The sequence below is a fragment of the Pterocles gutturalis genome, unplaced genomic scaffold (assembly GCF_000699245.1).
Source record: "Pterocles gutturalis isolate BGI_N339 unplaced genomic scaffold, ASM69924v1 scaffold40, whole genome shotgun sequence".
NCBI classification, from domain to species: Eukaryota; Metazoa; Chordata; class Aves; order Pterocliformes; family Pteroclidae; genus Pterocles; species Pterocles gutturalis.
Window position 1 is genome coordinate 7,124 of NW_010140267.1, and position 12,278 is coordinate 19,401.

The 12,278-nt window shown below is 39.1% G+C and overlaps 2 protein-coding genes across 2 annotated transcripts in view; one reads left to right on the plus strand and one right to left on the minus strand.

Annotated features, from left to right (window-relative positions):
* Positions 1-4,551, plus strand: part of MIOS (missing oocyte, meiosis regulator, homolog (Drosophila)) — a 10,923-nt gene extending 6,372 nt beyond the window's left edge. The window contains exons 6-10 of the mRNA XM_010083562.1: positions 280-438; positions 1,179-1,331; positions 2,617-2,821; positions 3,825-3,954; positions 4,187-4,551. Coding sequence (XP_010081864.1) covers positions 280-438; positions 1,179-1,331; positions 2,617-2,821; positions 3,825-3,954; positions 4,187-4,283 — 744 coding nt within the window. The 3' untranslated portion in view covers positions 4,284-4,551. The remainder of the gene's footprint in view (positions 1-279; positions 439-1,178; positions 1,332-2,616; positions 2,822-3,824; positions 3,955-4,186) is intronic.
* Positions 4,552-9,645: 5,094 nt separating this feature from the next.
* On the minus strand, positions 9,646-12,004 carry RPA3 (replication protein A3, 14kDa; the record flags this gene model as incomplete). The annotated part of the gene is made up of 3 exons (XM_010083563.1): positions 9,646-9,728; positions 10,226-10,334; positions 11,930-12,004. Coding segments are annotated over 3 exons (267 nt in total), but the record flags the coding sequence as incomplete, so codon positions are not given.
* Positions 12,005-12,278: the final 274 nt, after the last annotated feature.

The window sequence follows — 12,278 nt, forward strand, 5'->3', positions numbered from 1 at the left end:
GAATGTTTTCTTTTAAATTCAGTGAAGTATTTAAAGAATACGTAGCTTCCCTCTTTGCACTTCATAATAGGAGGTTTACAGTTTGTTGATAAATACTTGAATTCTTGCAATATAGTGGATATAGCCACATGCATTTTCCTTTAAAACATCCAGCTGTTAGCAAAACATGCTCTTAAAAGAAAGTGATTCAGTTGTTGAAAGTTTTTAAATAGACCGACATAAATGAGTTAGGAAGGGATGAACGGATGGCAAAAGTTAAATAATATTTTTTTTTAATAGCTGAACAGGTTTATTGAAAAGTTGACAAATGAAATGAAAGATGCTGGGAATTTGGAGGGAATACTGTTAACAGGGTTGACAAAAGATGGAGTGGACTTGATGGAAAGCTATGTTGACAGAACTGGAGATGTCCAGACAGCAAGCTATTGTATGCTACAGGTTAGTGTTTCACTCAAAAATAAATATTTCTGGAAGACAACTAAGCATAGTTTCTTTAGCAGTATGGTATTGAATCTTGTGAACTAAAGAGTATTTTCTATAATAATTTGTGACAATATATATCATGCCTGCTTTGTGGAATCATCTGAATGTTAACTACAAACATATCTTCACTCTCTCTGGTTGAGATAGCTTGAGGAGATAGTAGAGGAAAGAGGTAAAAAGAAAAAAATAGTTCTTTTCAATAGCTGAACTGCTTATTGCTGGTGTGTTTCCTCGTAGGGTCAAAACTTTTTTTTTTTTGCCTCGGGATTTTGATAGGGAACTGAGGTTAGGTTTTTTGTTTGTCTGTAGGTATTGGTTTGGGGGTTTTTTTGTGATGGACTTGTCTTGGCCCTTACACAGTTGCAGCTATTGCCAGCACTGTGTTTAACTGCATATGTAATCATAACAATGGTAGAGACTCTGATATGTGACAGAATTTTGTAAACCTTCATCTGACAGACACGAGTTTTCAGTAGGACATGGCAGCGTGGGGATTTTCAACTGGAGAGGCAGACCGATGAAAAGTTTTCATCAAACCCGATTTACAGTTTAACAGAAAATTAATCTTTTTAGACAAATTACACTGTATTATTTTTCATATCTTCTTGTATGCTTTGTAAAGTGTTTTGAAAAAGTGAATAATATGTATTGTGTATCTGCGCTGTGCGTCTGACATTTTTTCCTGCCTGCCTTAGGGTTCTCCATCAGATGTACTTAAGGATGAGAGGGTTCAGTACTGGATTGAGAACTACAGGAATCTTTTAGATGCTTGGAGGTTTTGGCATAAACGTGCAGAATTTGATATCCATAGGAGTAAGCTGGACCCCAGTTCAAAACCTTTAGCCCAGGTAACTGTAATTCTTGTATGAAGTATGACCAATCCAGAAAGGAAAGTGCCATGGTACTTCTATAGAAAAAAGTTGCTGGCCGCACCTTGTCTTTCATGAGGATTCATGTGTAAAAGAAGGATTTCAACTGATGCTGCCCTAAAAAAGTATCTGTGTTTTTTTCAAATTAATTTTTGACAAAGGACTTAACTGTTTTGATAGAGAGTACAGAAGTATGGTAAACAAAGCTATGTTTCTTTATATTTAATCTAGGAAATCAGTTCCCTACAACTTTTATTCAAATGTGTGGGGTTTTTTTTTTTCTTAAACACTTTTCTTTCAAATAACAGAAACTGTAACTTTTCAACACTTTCTTTGGGGAAACTGTTTGTTTTTTCTCACATGTTGAAAAGCAAAATCAGAGATGTATCATCCAGCTGAATGGTGAGGATAATGCTGAAACCAGGGAATTGAACCAAGAACCAGTTCAAATTGGCTCTGTTTGAATTGAAGCAAACCTCAAAGCTATTTTGAAGCCCTTGAACTTGAAACTAAAAGTGAAGAGCAGCAACTTTCATTATCAGTTCTGAACATAAGCTAAACTCCCTGTTCAAATGCTATCTACTTAACATCTGGTGGCATTTTTAGCCAACATGGTCTTAACTGCAGCACCTTCCACTCCCTCGTGTCTGCTAACTATGTGCATTGCAAACCTTAGGCCCAAAAGTTTCTAAGGAAGTCTGGTTTTGAATTCATGTCTGGGAGAGCTGCATCTGTACTGCTCCAAGTGGGAGGGAGTTGAGTTTATTGCTCCTTCATCGTGTGATCAACATAAATAGCCCCTAAAGAATTTAAAATATGTGCTCCTTGGTATCAAGTCACAACTTGAGGCATAAGGTATGCAGATAAAGATTATTAGGAAAATCTTCATGTTGGGAACTCTAGAGCTGGTCACCTGACTATAAGGAGGGAGAGACTAGATTTAATTACGCAGTAAGTAGAGTAAACTTCATTTCTTTCTTTACTACAGGTGTAGCTTTTTATTATCTTTATACCTTTCCACATTTTAGCACTTGTGCACTTGTGTTTTTTATGTGCTTTTGAGGTAACGGGCATCATTAAGTCCTGCTTCTCAGGACTGCGTGCCACATCTATAAGCCAAGATGTTAGGAACTCCTTCATAAGTAGCCTTGGCTTTCCAGGACACTCTCTAGAATATCAGTTTTGCTAGCTTGAACAAATTCATTCATAGTTGTAGCAAAAGTGGAACTGAACCGAAAAATTATTGGGCTTTTGTTCTCTTTAGGTGTTTGTGAGTTGCAATTTCTGTGGAAAATCAATCTCGTACAGCTGTTCAGCTATTCCTCATCAGGGACGAGGCTTTAGCCAATATGGAGTTAGTGGTTCACCAACTAAGTCAAAAGTTACAAGCTGTCCTGGTTGCCGTAAACCTCTTCCTCGCTGTGCACTTTGCTTGATAAATATGGGAACACCAGTTTCCAGCTGTCCAGGTATGTCACAGTGGGTTTTAGTTATTCAGCTAGAGTACTAGTGGCCTAGTTAGCAGTTCCTGATGGAAGATCTTCTGTTGCACCTTTTTCTTTCTGTTTGTACTGTAAATATTCATACTCATTTTGAGGGAGGAAGACTGTAACTGAAAACTTGTTTACATCTCATCTAATTTTATGATGAAACCTGTGTCTCATTTGTTTGGTGTCAGACAGTAGGCACAGTTACTTGGTTCTGATTGTTTTCCCAGTGAAACTGTCAGTCAAATTCCATGGTTATACAGATGAAAAGGTTCAAGTATTGTGGTTGTCAGTATTGTGAGCCTTAAAACTGTGAGAAATGGGAAGGGAGATTCTTGAAATGACTTGTAGGGATGCTACAGAAATCTTGTAATGTAAATGAATTGGTAATGCTGTCACAGCTAAGAAATATTTTAACTAGAATCTTTTGGTTCAAAATGTCTTGGGCTCAGCATTATACAAGGTCTAAATTAAACTGATTTTTTTATATGTTTTTAGGTCAGTCCTGTTGTAGAGCCATGATCAGCTGTGCAGTTATCTTTATATATCTTATTCTTTCACTGATCTGTGTTATGACTTCTATATTGTAATTGTTCCAATTCACAACTTAGATTTTGTTTGGTTTTAAATTTTTTTTTTTTTTCCTAAAGCAGAACATTTCATTTACAGTAAAACAGGCACATAATTCACTGGAACATAAATCAATCACTGAAACATAAATCACTCTTGAAAGAGATTCTGTCTCTAAAATTTGTTTAACAGGCAAGTTTAGCATGTCTGTAAGATGTGAAACAACAGCTCAGCAGTATAATTCTAGTTTTGGCTTTCCACCAGTTCTTATCTGTTTAATAATTTTACTGACTTCTCTTTTAAAATTAGGCCACTTTTTCACATAATGTTCCTAAGAGTATTACTGGGACTGAAATATAAATTAAACATAATGATTTACAAGCATATTTCTGGGGGTGGGTTTACCTCTGCACAGGAGGATCCAAGTCAGATGAAAAAGTGGATCTTAGCAAAGACAAGAAGTTAGCCCAGTTCAACAACTGGTTTACTTGGTGTCACAACTGTAGGCATGGTGGCCACGCTGGGCATATGCTTAGCTGGTTCAGGTAAGTTGATGTTAAAATCTTTCTTATTTCACATGTGTGTGCTGTGCTGTGTGGGACATCCCTCCTTTGCTGTATCTATCATTATAACATTTTGTTGGTTTAGAGCACATGCAAAACTTAACTGAGTTTTGCTGAGTTACTATGTCCCTGCACATACTTAAATGTATAGATCAGAAAATTCTTGTTAATTTTACTTCACCTTTTTTTCTTTTTTTCTGCTCTTGCTATCTAGGGACCATACCGAGTGCCCGGTTTCTGCCTGCTCTTGTAAGTGTATGCAGCTGGATACAACAGGGAATCTCATTCCAGCAGAGACTGTCCAGGCATAAATATAGTTTGAAAATGTGGGGCTCTCTAATGGATGTCCATCATAGTCCAAGTGTATATTTTAGACAAAGGTCTTTTGTGACTTACTGTGAAAAAATAAATTGCTATCAGATTAGTAAAATTATGTGTGTATGACTGTCCTTGGTAGAAACAGGTATTCCTGAAATGAGCCTCTGGGTATAGTATGTGGTCCTTGTTCAGAGAATTGAAGCAGTTCAGTTCAAAAGCACTCCTGGAATTTTGGACTCTTTGAATTTTCTAAAACTTTCAGTAAAGTTTTCAGGGTAATGCTGATCGGCCCTTTTATTTGATTTCTGAACAAAGCAGTGTTTATATGCTGTGTTTAGTGAAAGTGGGCCTTCAAAATAAACACTTGAAAAGTGTTCTTCAGAAGATCGCAAAGTGATGCTGTGGGTTCCTCCTTCATTGTTTGATCACACTCTTGTATGCAAACAGTCATTTCCTTGTAAGGTCTTTCAAGTGCCACTGTTAATTGTATTCTAAAGATTTTTATTTTAAAGAAAAATCCATTTCTTTCTGTTCCCAAGTTTTGTTAATAGTAAAGCAATATCTTCGCAATTCAAGGTCTTATTTAATTTACCTACATACCTAGCTGATGTGAATTTTAATGCTAAAGAATTTGGGGATTTTGTCTCCTAGCGACATCTGTATCCTAGAGAAGAGTTCCCTGAGAAGTCATGTGTCTGTTTCAGTGCAGAGTGCAGTTAAACTATAGGAGGTTTCATTTGATTGAGTAATTTTTAATATGGTACTGTGAAGATCTGAAATCTCAAGGACTGGAGACTTGTAAATATTAAAGTTTTAAGTTACATGCTGAGTTTTGACTACAAAAATATTTGAAGACTTTTGGATAATCAGCATTTTCTTGTACTTAACGAAATATGCTGGGAGGTATGAAACCAACCTGTATAAATCCTGCTTCTGGTCACTAGTGGACACTAGTCTGCTCCTAAAAGGCTATAAAATTTTAAGTCATTGACCAGAAGTAGTTCTAGATGTGTTACCGGCTGGAATTAAGGTTACTTATTAATTTGAGAAACAGTCAATGAGCTTTTGCTAATAGTGTGCTAGAAGACAATTGGTATTGTTGTCCTTGATTTTGTAGGCAACAAAATTAACACAAATTAGGGAAAAAAAAACCTGTTTTAAGGTATGTGATAATAACATCAGTTTACTTGGTGTGTGTTTATTTACTGGTAGAAACAGTATCTCATATACTGAGATATGAGATAATTAACACTTGCGTGCTGTGAAATACTAAGTGGAATGCTAGCAATAAACTGGTACCTTATTGCCAGGACTGTGAAAACTTGTGTTTTAAAAGAGATTATATTGTAATATACCATTACTTCTAAGTGCTCTAGTGTAGTTGCAACAAGATAGAATGTGGAAATGTTTTCTGTAGATGTACATGATTACATTCAGGACTTAAGGTTATATTTTCTGATTTAGCATTAATGTTGTAATACATCTGCTACGTTTATTCTGATCTAAATTTTCTTACCTAATTGACAAAGATCTGTTTTAAGTTAAAAATCTAAGAGGTACTTGATATTTGTAGGCATGGGAAAGTGGTTACTTTTTTTTCTTGTTAGAATATTTATTTATCTTTCCAGTATTTTTGCACACTTTATGTTGCTGTTAAAGAGCTCTTCAAAATGTTCCCATTTTTAAATGTAAGCTGGGGTTTAATGTATCATACCCATTTATATAAATACAGGCAATAAAACTTCTGTTTTATGGAAATGAGGATTTGTAAGTTTTATTAGCTGTAATTACTTTGATTGTTTTCTGATATCTGCTCGACTCTGATAGAGTTAACTAGAGGAAGGTGGCCTTGCATGCTAAAATGTTTTGGCCTTATGGTTCATGCTGATTACATTATGTTATTTTTGTTTCATTATATGTGCGAGCAGTGCACAAGCGCTTTCCCATTGTATGCACAGACTGCTTGAAGATGAGAACAACGTGAGTTTTGTGCGTGTCCATGCTCAAGCAAGGACAGCAGAGCAGGTCTGGCGATGGTGACCAGGCACAGCCCAGAGTCCAGCGCTGGCCAGACAGGGCTGCAGTGACTCCTCTGACAGGGCTTCTCCCAGCCTCCCACGTGCAGCCCTGGGTTCCTGCTCGGCGCTTCACTGAAAGCTGCATTCTCGTGGCCTCCCTCAGGATCCCTATGAGAACTGAATTTCCCCGAGAATTTGACAAATTTTATTCTGTTCCTCCATTTCAGACTCAGAGACTGCTTTCTGTACTTCAACCAACTGGGACATAAAGCCGTTCCCCCTCTGGGCAGTCAGAGCAGAGGGAAGTCACAGTAGCTGGCTGGCCCACAAGGAGGGCTGCTCCCAGCTTTCTTACCCAAGTCCTTCTGTCCCACTGCTTACAGGGCTTTGAGCAGAAGTGACTTAACCACCAGCTGATTTTTATGTCCGCTGGACTTGTCAAGGAGAAGTTGGGCTGGAGAAAGTGGGAGCACGTGGATTGCTGCACAGCCCTTGTTAGAGTGGCAATGTCTTATGACTACACACAAGGGCTGGTGGGATGCATTTGTGCCATTGCCCTCCCAAAGCGCAGGGTTTCCTTCCCCCCATGTGTAAGTTTCCTAACTAAAACTCTCCCATCACCTGTTTCATGGTTTTTATTTGCAGTTCAGACTGCTGGACAGCTAAAACAGACTGATGGTTTAAGAATTGTTTCTCAAAACATAGTTGTCCAGGTTCAGAACAGTCTTTTGTGAAGACTGGACCACCTACCAGCCCTGCACCAAGGCAGGCAGCCTGAAGCTGCCTCTTGTTTTTGAAATGCTTGGTAACCAGGTTCTGCTAAAGCCTAACCTCCCCTGCAGCCAAGGGAGCCCAGTTTGGGACCTGCTCAATCCCTTTGCCACCTGTCCAACAGCTCTCCTTCCCAATCCATGCTTCTCTGTGCCTCTGCTAGATGCCCCTTCTCTACCAGATTTATTTTTTCCGTATATAACGTTTATTTAGTTTAGGATCCTGCCAACTATGTCCGATGTTACAGGAGGACGCAAGGTGATAGTGTTCCCATGTCGATGTTTGGAGCACCCTTCCTAACATTCCCTTAGCAAGGGCAGGGAGAAAGGTGCCAGGTCCCAGAAGTCAGTGGGTGGTGGTAGTGGTGGTAGCAGGGGGCTTACTGTCCAGCTCCAAGTGACGGGAACCTCTCCTGGTCAGCCCCCATGACATCATTCACTTCATATCCCCCTTTCCTCTCTCAGGTTCCCACCCTTTACCACCCCAACATCCTCCTAAAGAAGCCACCAGCTTCTGTTCACACCTGCCACTACTGGCCCTGCTGCTCACCCTGGTTTTGGTGACATCCCTCTTTGGTGTTTATAATATGGTTGCCCTGGTGACTCCCCTTTTGTCAGCAACCCATAAGATCACTATTTCCCTTATTATTATCTGCAAAGTCTGGCAGATTCTCACACCTTTATCTTGTTAGTGCAGTCCTAACTGAGGGTTAGCAGGCCCCTCGTTACTCCTTTCCCTTGGTTATCTGTAATGTCCGACAGTTTCCCACATTGTCATCCTGCTAAGTGCATGTATGACCCAAGCATTACTTTTCCCTTAATATCAAGAATATTTTACACTTCCTTGCATTGCTGTCTTGTTAGTATAACCATATAGCCAGGGCAGGACATTTATTCACAAACCTTGATACAGTCTGGAGGAGCAGATGAACGAAAAGCACATAGTGGAAAATTTTACTTGTATCCTGCTTGCCTAGCCCCGTACCATCGCAGCAGGACTGGATAAACAGGAGTCTTACTGACAAAAGGGAAACTGTAGCATTTCCTGCTCAGATGTGTTCCTATATTTACACACAGGACCATGTATCCAAGGATGGTCTCTGTGTGGGGGTAAAGGGATACAGCCAGCTGCTGGTAGACTATTTTACTATGTCTGGATAGTCTTGGTAACCAAGAACTATTTGTACATAACATATATACATGCACAAAATACCAGTTTTCTAAAGTGCAATAATACAAAAGACTAATATGCTATGAAAACAAACATGCAGTTATTAACAATGTCATTTTATCTTACTGAATATTGTTAAGCACTACAATATAGTAGTGACAGCACTACAAGACAGGACATGGTATGCCACATTGACTTAATGTTCTTGTTTGCTGTATGAGACTGACTCACACTTCACAAGTCCTCCTCCTTCCCTGTGACAATCACTGTGTCACTGTCTTCTAAGTACAGGTGGAAAAAATAGATCACCTCTTAACTTGATCATCCACCCAGTTTGTACTAACTTTGATGAATAAGAAGGCTTTAAAACAAAGAAATTCCTTGACTTAAAATGGCGATGCCTATAAATAAGGACACAGCTAGCAATCTTAATAAGGCACTACATCTAGCCATTAAACCTGAAACGCATTTGTATGAAAGGTTAATGAAGATGGCTATAAACAAGGTTTATTTAAAGTACTTCAAAATATTTTATTTATTAATTCACAGAGGATATTTTGAAAGTTAGATTTTACCTTAAGAGATGTAAGAATTCTCCTACATGCTGGAAGTAGCCTGGACAGTAACAAAAATAGGAATTGCGTGCAAATTTATATAGTTAAAGTCATAATGACGTACTGGCTGAATCTGGTACTTCTGCTTAGACTCCCACCAAGAATGAAGGTTGTGATGGGAACTCAACAGTGCTTGAAATCCCCAAGCCTAACTAAACATCTTCCAAGTGTTTAACATCAGTTCAAAGGGCAAGTACTTTGTACTCCACTTTGTTAAATTACCTGTGTCAGGTAAAATAGAATGCAGGTCACCCTGTATCACTGAAAACAGCGCTCTAACATGTAATACTGACACAAATAGTTAAATGCAGTGAGATCTTTTTTATTGGAGAAGAGACTATTTTCAAGATGCAAAATACCCTCCCCATGTTCAGTAAGTTTTATCAAAGCAAATGAAATTTAAAAAAAATCTTTATATTAAAACCCCACCAAATGTCTTCAATACGAGTTTTATGTAAAGTATCCTAGAACTACTACCAACAACAATAAAAAGATGCCTACAAAACTTCAGCTTGTAGCAAGTCCAATCCTGCAAGAGAACACTCCTCATGGATGCAGAAGGGTTAAATATATACAGACAGTGAGATACCCATAGAAGTGTTCTCTGTCTTGCTGCATAAATTAATTTTCAAAGAAAACATTCTTCACTGGCCATACATAGCATATGTAACAGCATCTTTTCGTTATATTTGTGGAAATAGATGCAACTGTTACCATGCTGTCAGGCAAGAAAGCGATGGTACTATTGTCCCCCCGAAGCTCTAAATATATGCTAAGAAAAATCAATTGTTCCTCACAGTACCGAATGGGAAGTATTCACGGAATTCATGAATAATTTTTAGTGCTTCATTGTAGAGTTCCAGATCTGAAAGAGGACAAAGAAAACGGCTATGATGTGTAAGCTGAATTCCTGACAAGCAAATGACAACATTAAAGCACTGCTTATTTTAAAGCAGTATAGCTGAGTGTTCCCAGTCTCCCTCATCCTCCCCAATCTTCCCAAGGCAGCCACATTCTCCTTGCTTGCTTTCTGGAGGGTTATTTTTAGGCCTGCTAGATGCACAATCATACAAGGTCCAGCACAAGGCAAAGAACCACACATTTGGGAGTGGGAGAATCACCAGACCATGATCTAGACTGGCTCCAGGTTTGTCGGTCCCTACAGTTTGATAGTAAACCAGTACATTTTGTACAGAATTTTTCCCATGACACTCTCCTTTTCTACATTCTACTCCATATCTGGCAGCTTGAAGAAAGACTTTGTCCACCAGAAAAGGTAATCAATCAGGCTCTCCCTTCTTACTTATTGAAGAAGAGTTCAGAATACAAAATTGATTTGTCATAATGTATATTCTTACTTACCAAATGGACTTTTATCTTCTCTGAACTGGACATATGATGCACACATGATGGTTGCCTGATTTGTTACTTTTCCGACTACCTCAATAACTCCTGAGAGCTCTTCATCTAGCTAGAAATCAAACCAAATATTAAAATCACTAAATTATCTGCTGTCTCTACTGCACAGCACTTAAGCTAGGAACTCTCCACAACTGACGGTTTGTTCATGACAACAGGTTGTTCCACATCAAACAATAAAGTACTACTGAACACCCCAACGCTCTCCAAAAAAAACCCACAAAAGCCTTGAGCCACTTAGATTCACAGGTGTTGTAACAGCCAATTCAGTTCCGACAGGGAAAAAAAAAAGCATCAGAGGAAAGATACCAGTTTATAAGTATATAAAACCATGTCATTTAATCACTGAACAGAGACTAATCTAGGACACAGTGAGCAGAAGAATCTAGATTTTAATGCACTGCATTCAAACCTGAGTAAATTACAGAATTATGTAAGAGCTAACAAGGTATCACACATGCCAGAGAGCTGTTCCAGTATTCCAGATTCAGGAGTTATAAACGGAAATGATTTCTTAAGTAATCTGTCAGTAAGATTTCAGAATACAAAGATACTGACAATCAAAAGCTCTTGGTTGAACAAGGGAAAAAAAAGGCTACCCATTTTATCTTATTCCAAAATCATATAACTCAAACGTGTTTTATTTTTAAGATACTAATTTTAAGACTCCAGTTCTATTTCAGTAATATTGTTCCAATATCTCTTACTTTTAACTTTCTAGCAAGTTTCCTGCAACACGGCAATAGATTTTCTCCCCTCACCATAATTTTGTGTTTCTCTGTTGAAAGGAGGAACTACACACACATGCAAACAAAGGTGAGAAAAAGTTAGAAAGCACTTTGATTAGCAAATCTAAAAGTTCCTCCATTTACATCCAGCAAACCAGAGAGATGAACCTGGCATGTTTTTTCTGCGCACACCAGTTTCTCCTCCCTTACACACCAATACAGACTGTGAAGTGCCTAAAAATGCAGCTATGCATTTATGAAATTCAACCATTTACTCAGGTATGGGAAGTTGTGGAATCGTTGGTCAGATGCTGACATCTGAAGATTTAAGAACCCAAGGCAGGAAACCTTTTCATGATCTCAAGAAAGAGGTAGAGGCAGAACTTCAGTAACTTCAATATAGTGAAGGTTATTGCAATGCCATGACAAGTGTTCTAAGAACATAGAGAAATGTCAACTCAAAATTTGACTCTTCAGAATATCATATTCTTGGGGTTTTTTGGATTATCTTCACAAAATATTCTGTTAGGCACATAAACATAAAGGCAATAAAGTAAGGGACGAAAATGTGAAAGGAAATAGAGCTAATGCAGGTAGTGAAATATATCACACTATGAACAACAAATAGTTAAGCCAAAGTAGCCAAACGGGGATGTGTCTGACAGGGAATGAGTTCTCTCTCAACACCGTCTGAAAACTGATGAAGACCAAGGCAGATCTGAAGAAGACTACAGGTTAGCTGGAAGATGTAAGAAGCAGAGACAATGAAATGTAAGTGGACAAGCAAGAAACCAGGGAATTTTTTTTTCTCACTAAAAGATCAATACATGCAAGGCGTGCACAGGTTTCAGAAGGGACAAAACCTCCGGTATCCACAAGAGGCAACACCAAGTTATTTCCAAAGTATTCCTCAACTTACAGGTTCGCTCAGCTCCACAGTCGTATGTTTTCCTTCTCCATCCGAAAGCACGAAAAGCTTCCCAGTAGGGTGAATCTACAAAAGACATTAAAGGCCAGCTCTAAGCGTTACAGCGTCAACCGCCTCAACCAGACCTGCGCAGCCGCTTTTCTCCGAAACATCCGACCCGGGGGACCCCCCCCCCCCCGTCCCCGCCCTGACGGGAGCCACCGCCTCCCCTCAGGCCAGGCCGGGACGAGCAGCACCCGGCAAGGCGACAGCCTCCCCACACAGAGCCGCCGCCCCCAAACCCCCCTCAGGGCCACAGTCCCGAGCGCACCCCGGGGCGACAGGACAGCTACCACCACCC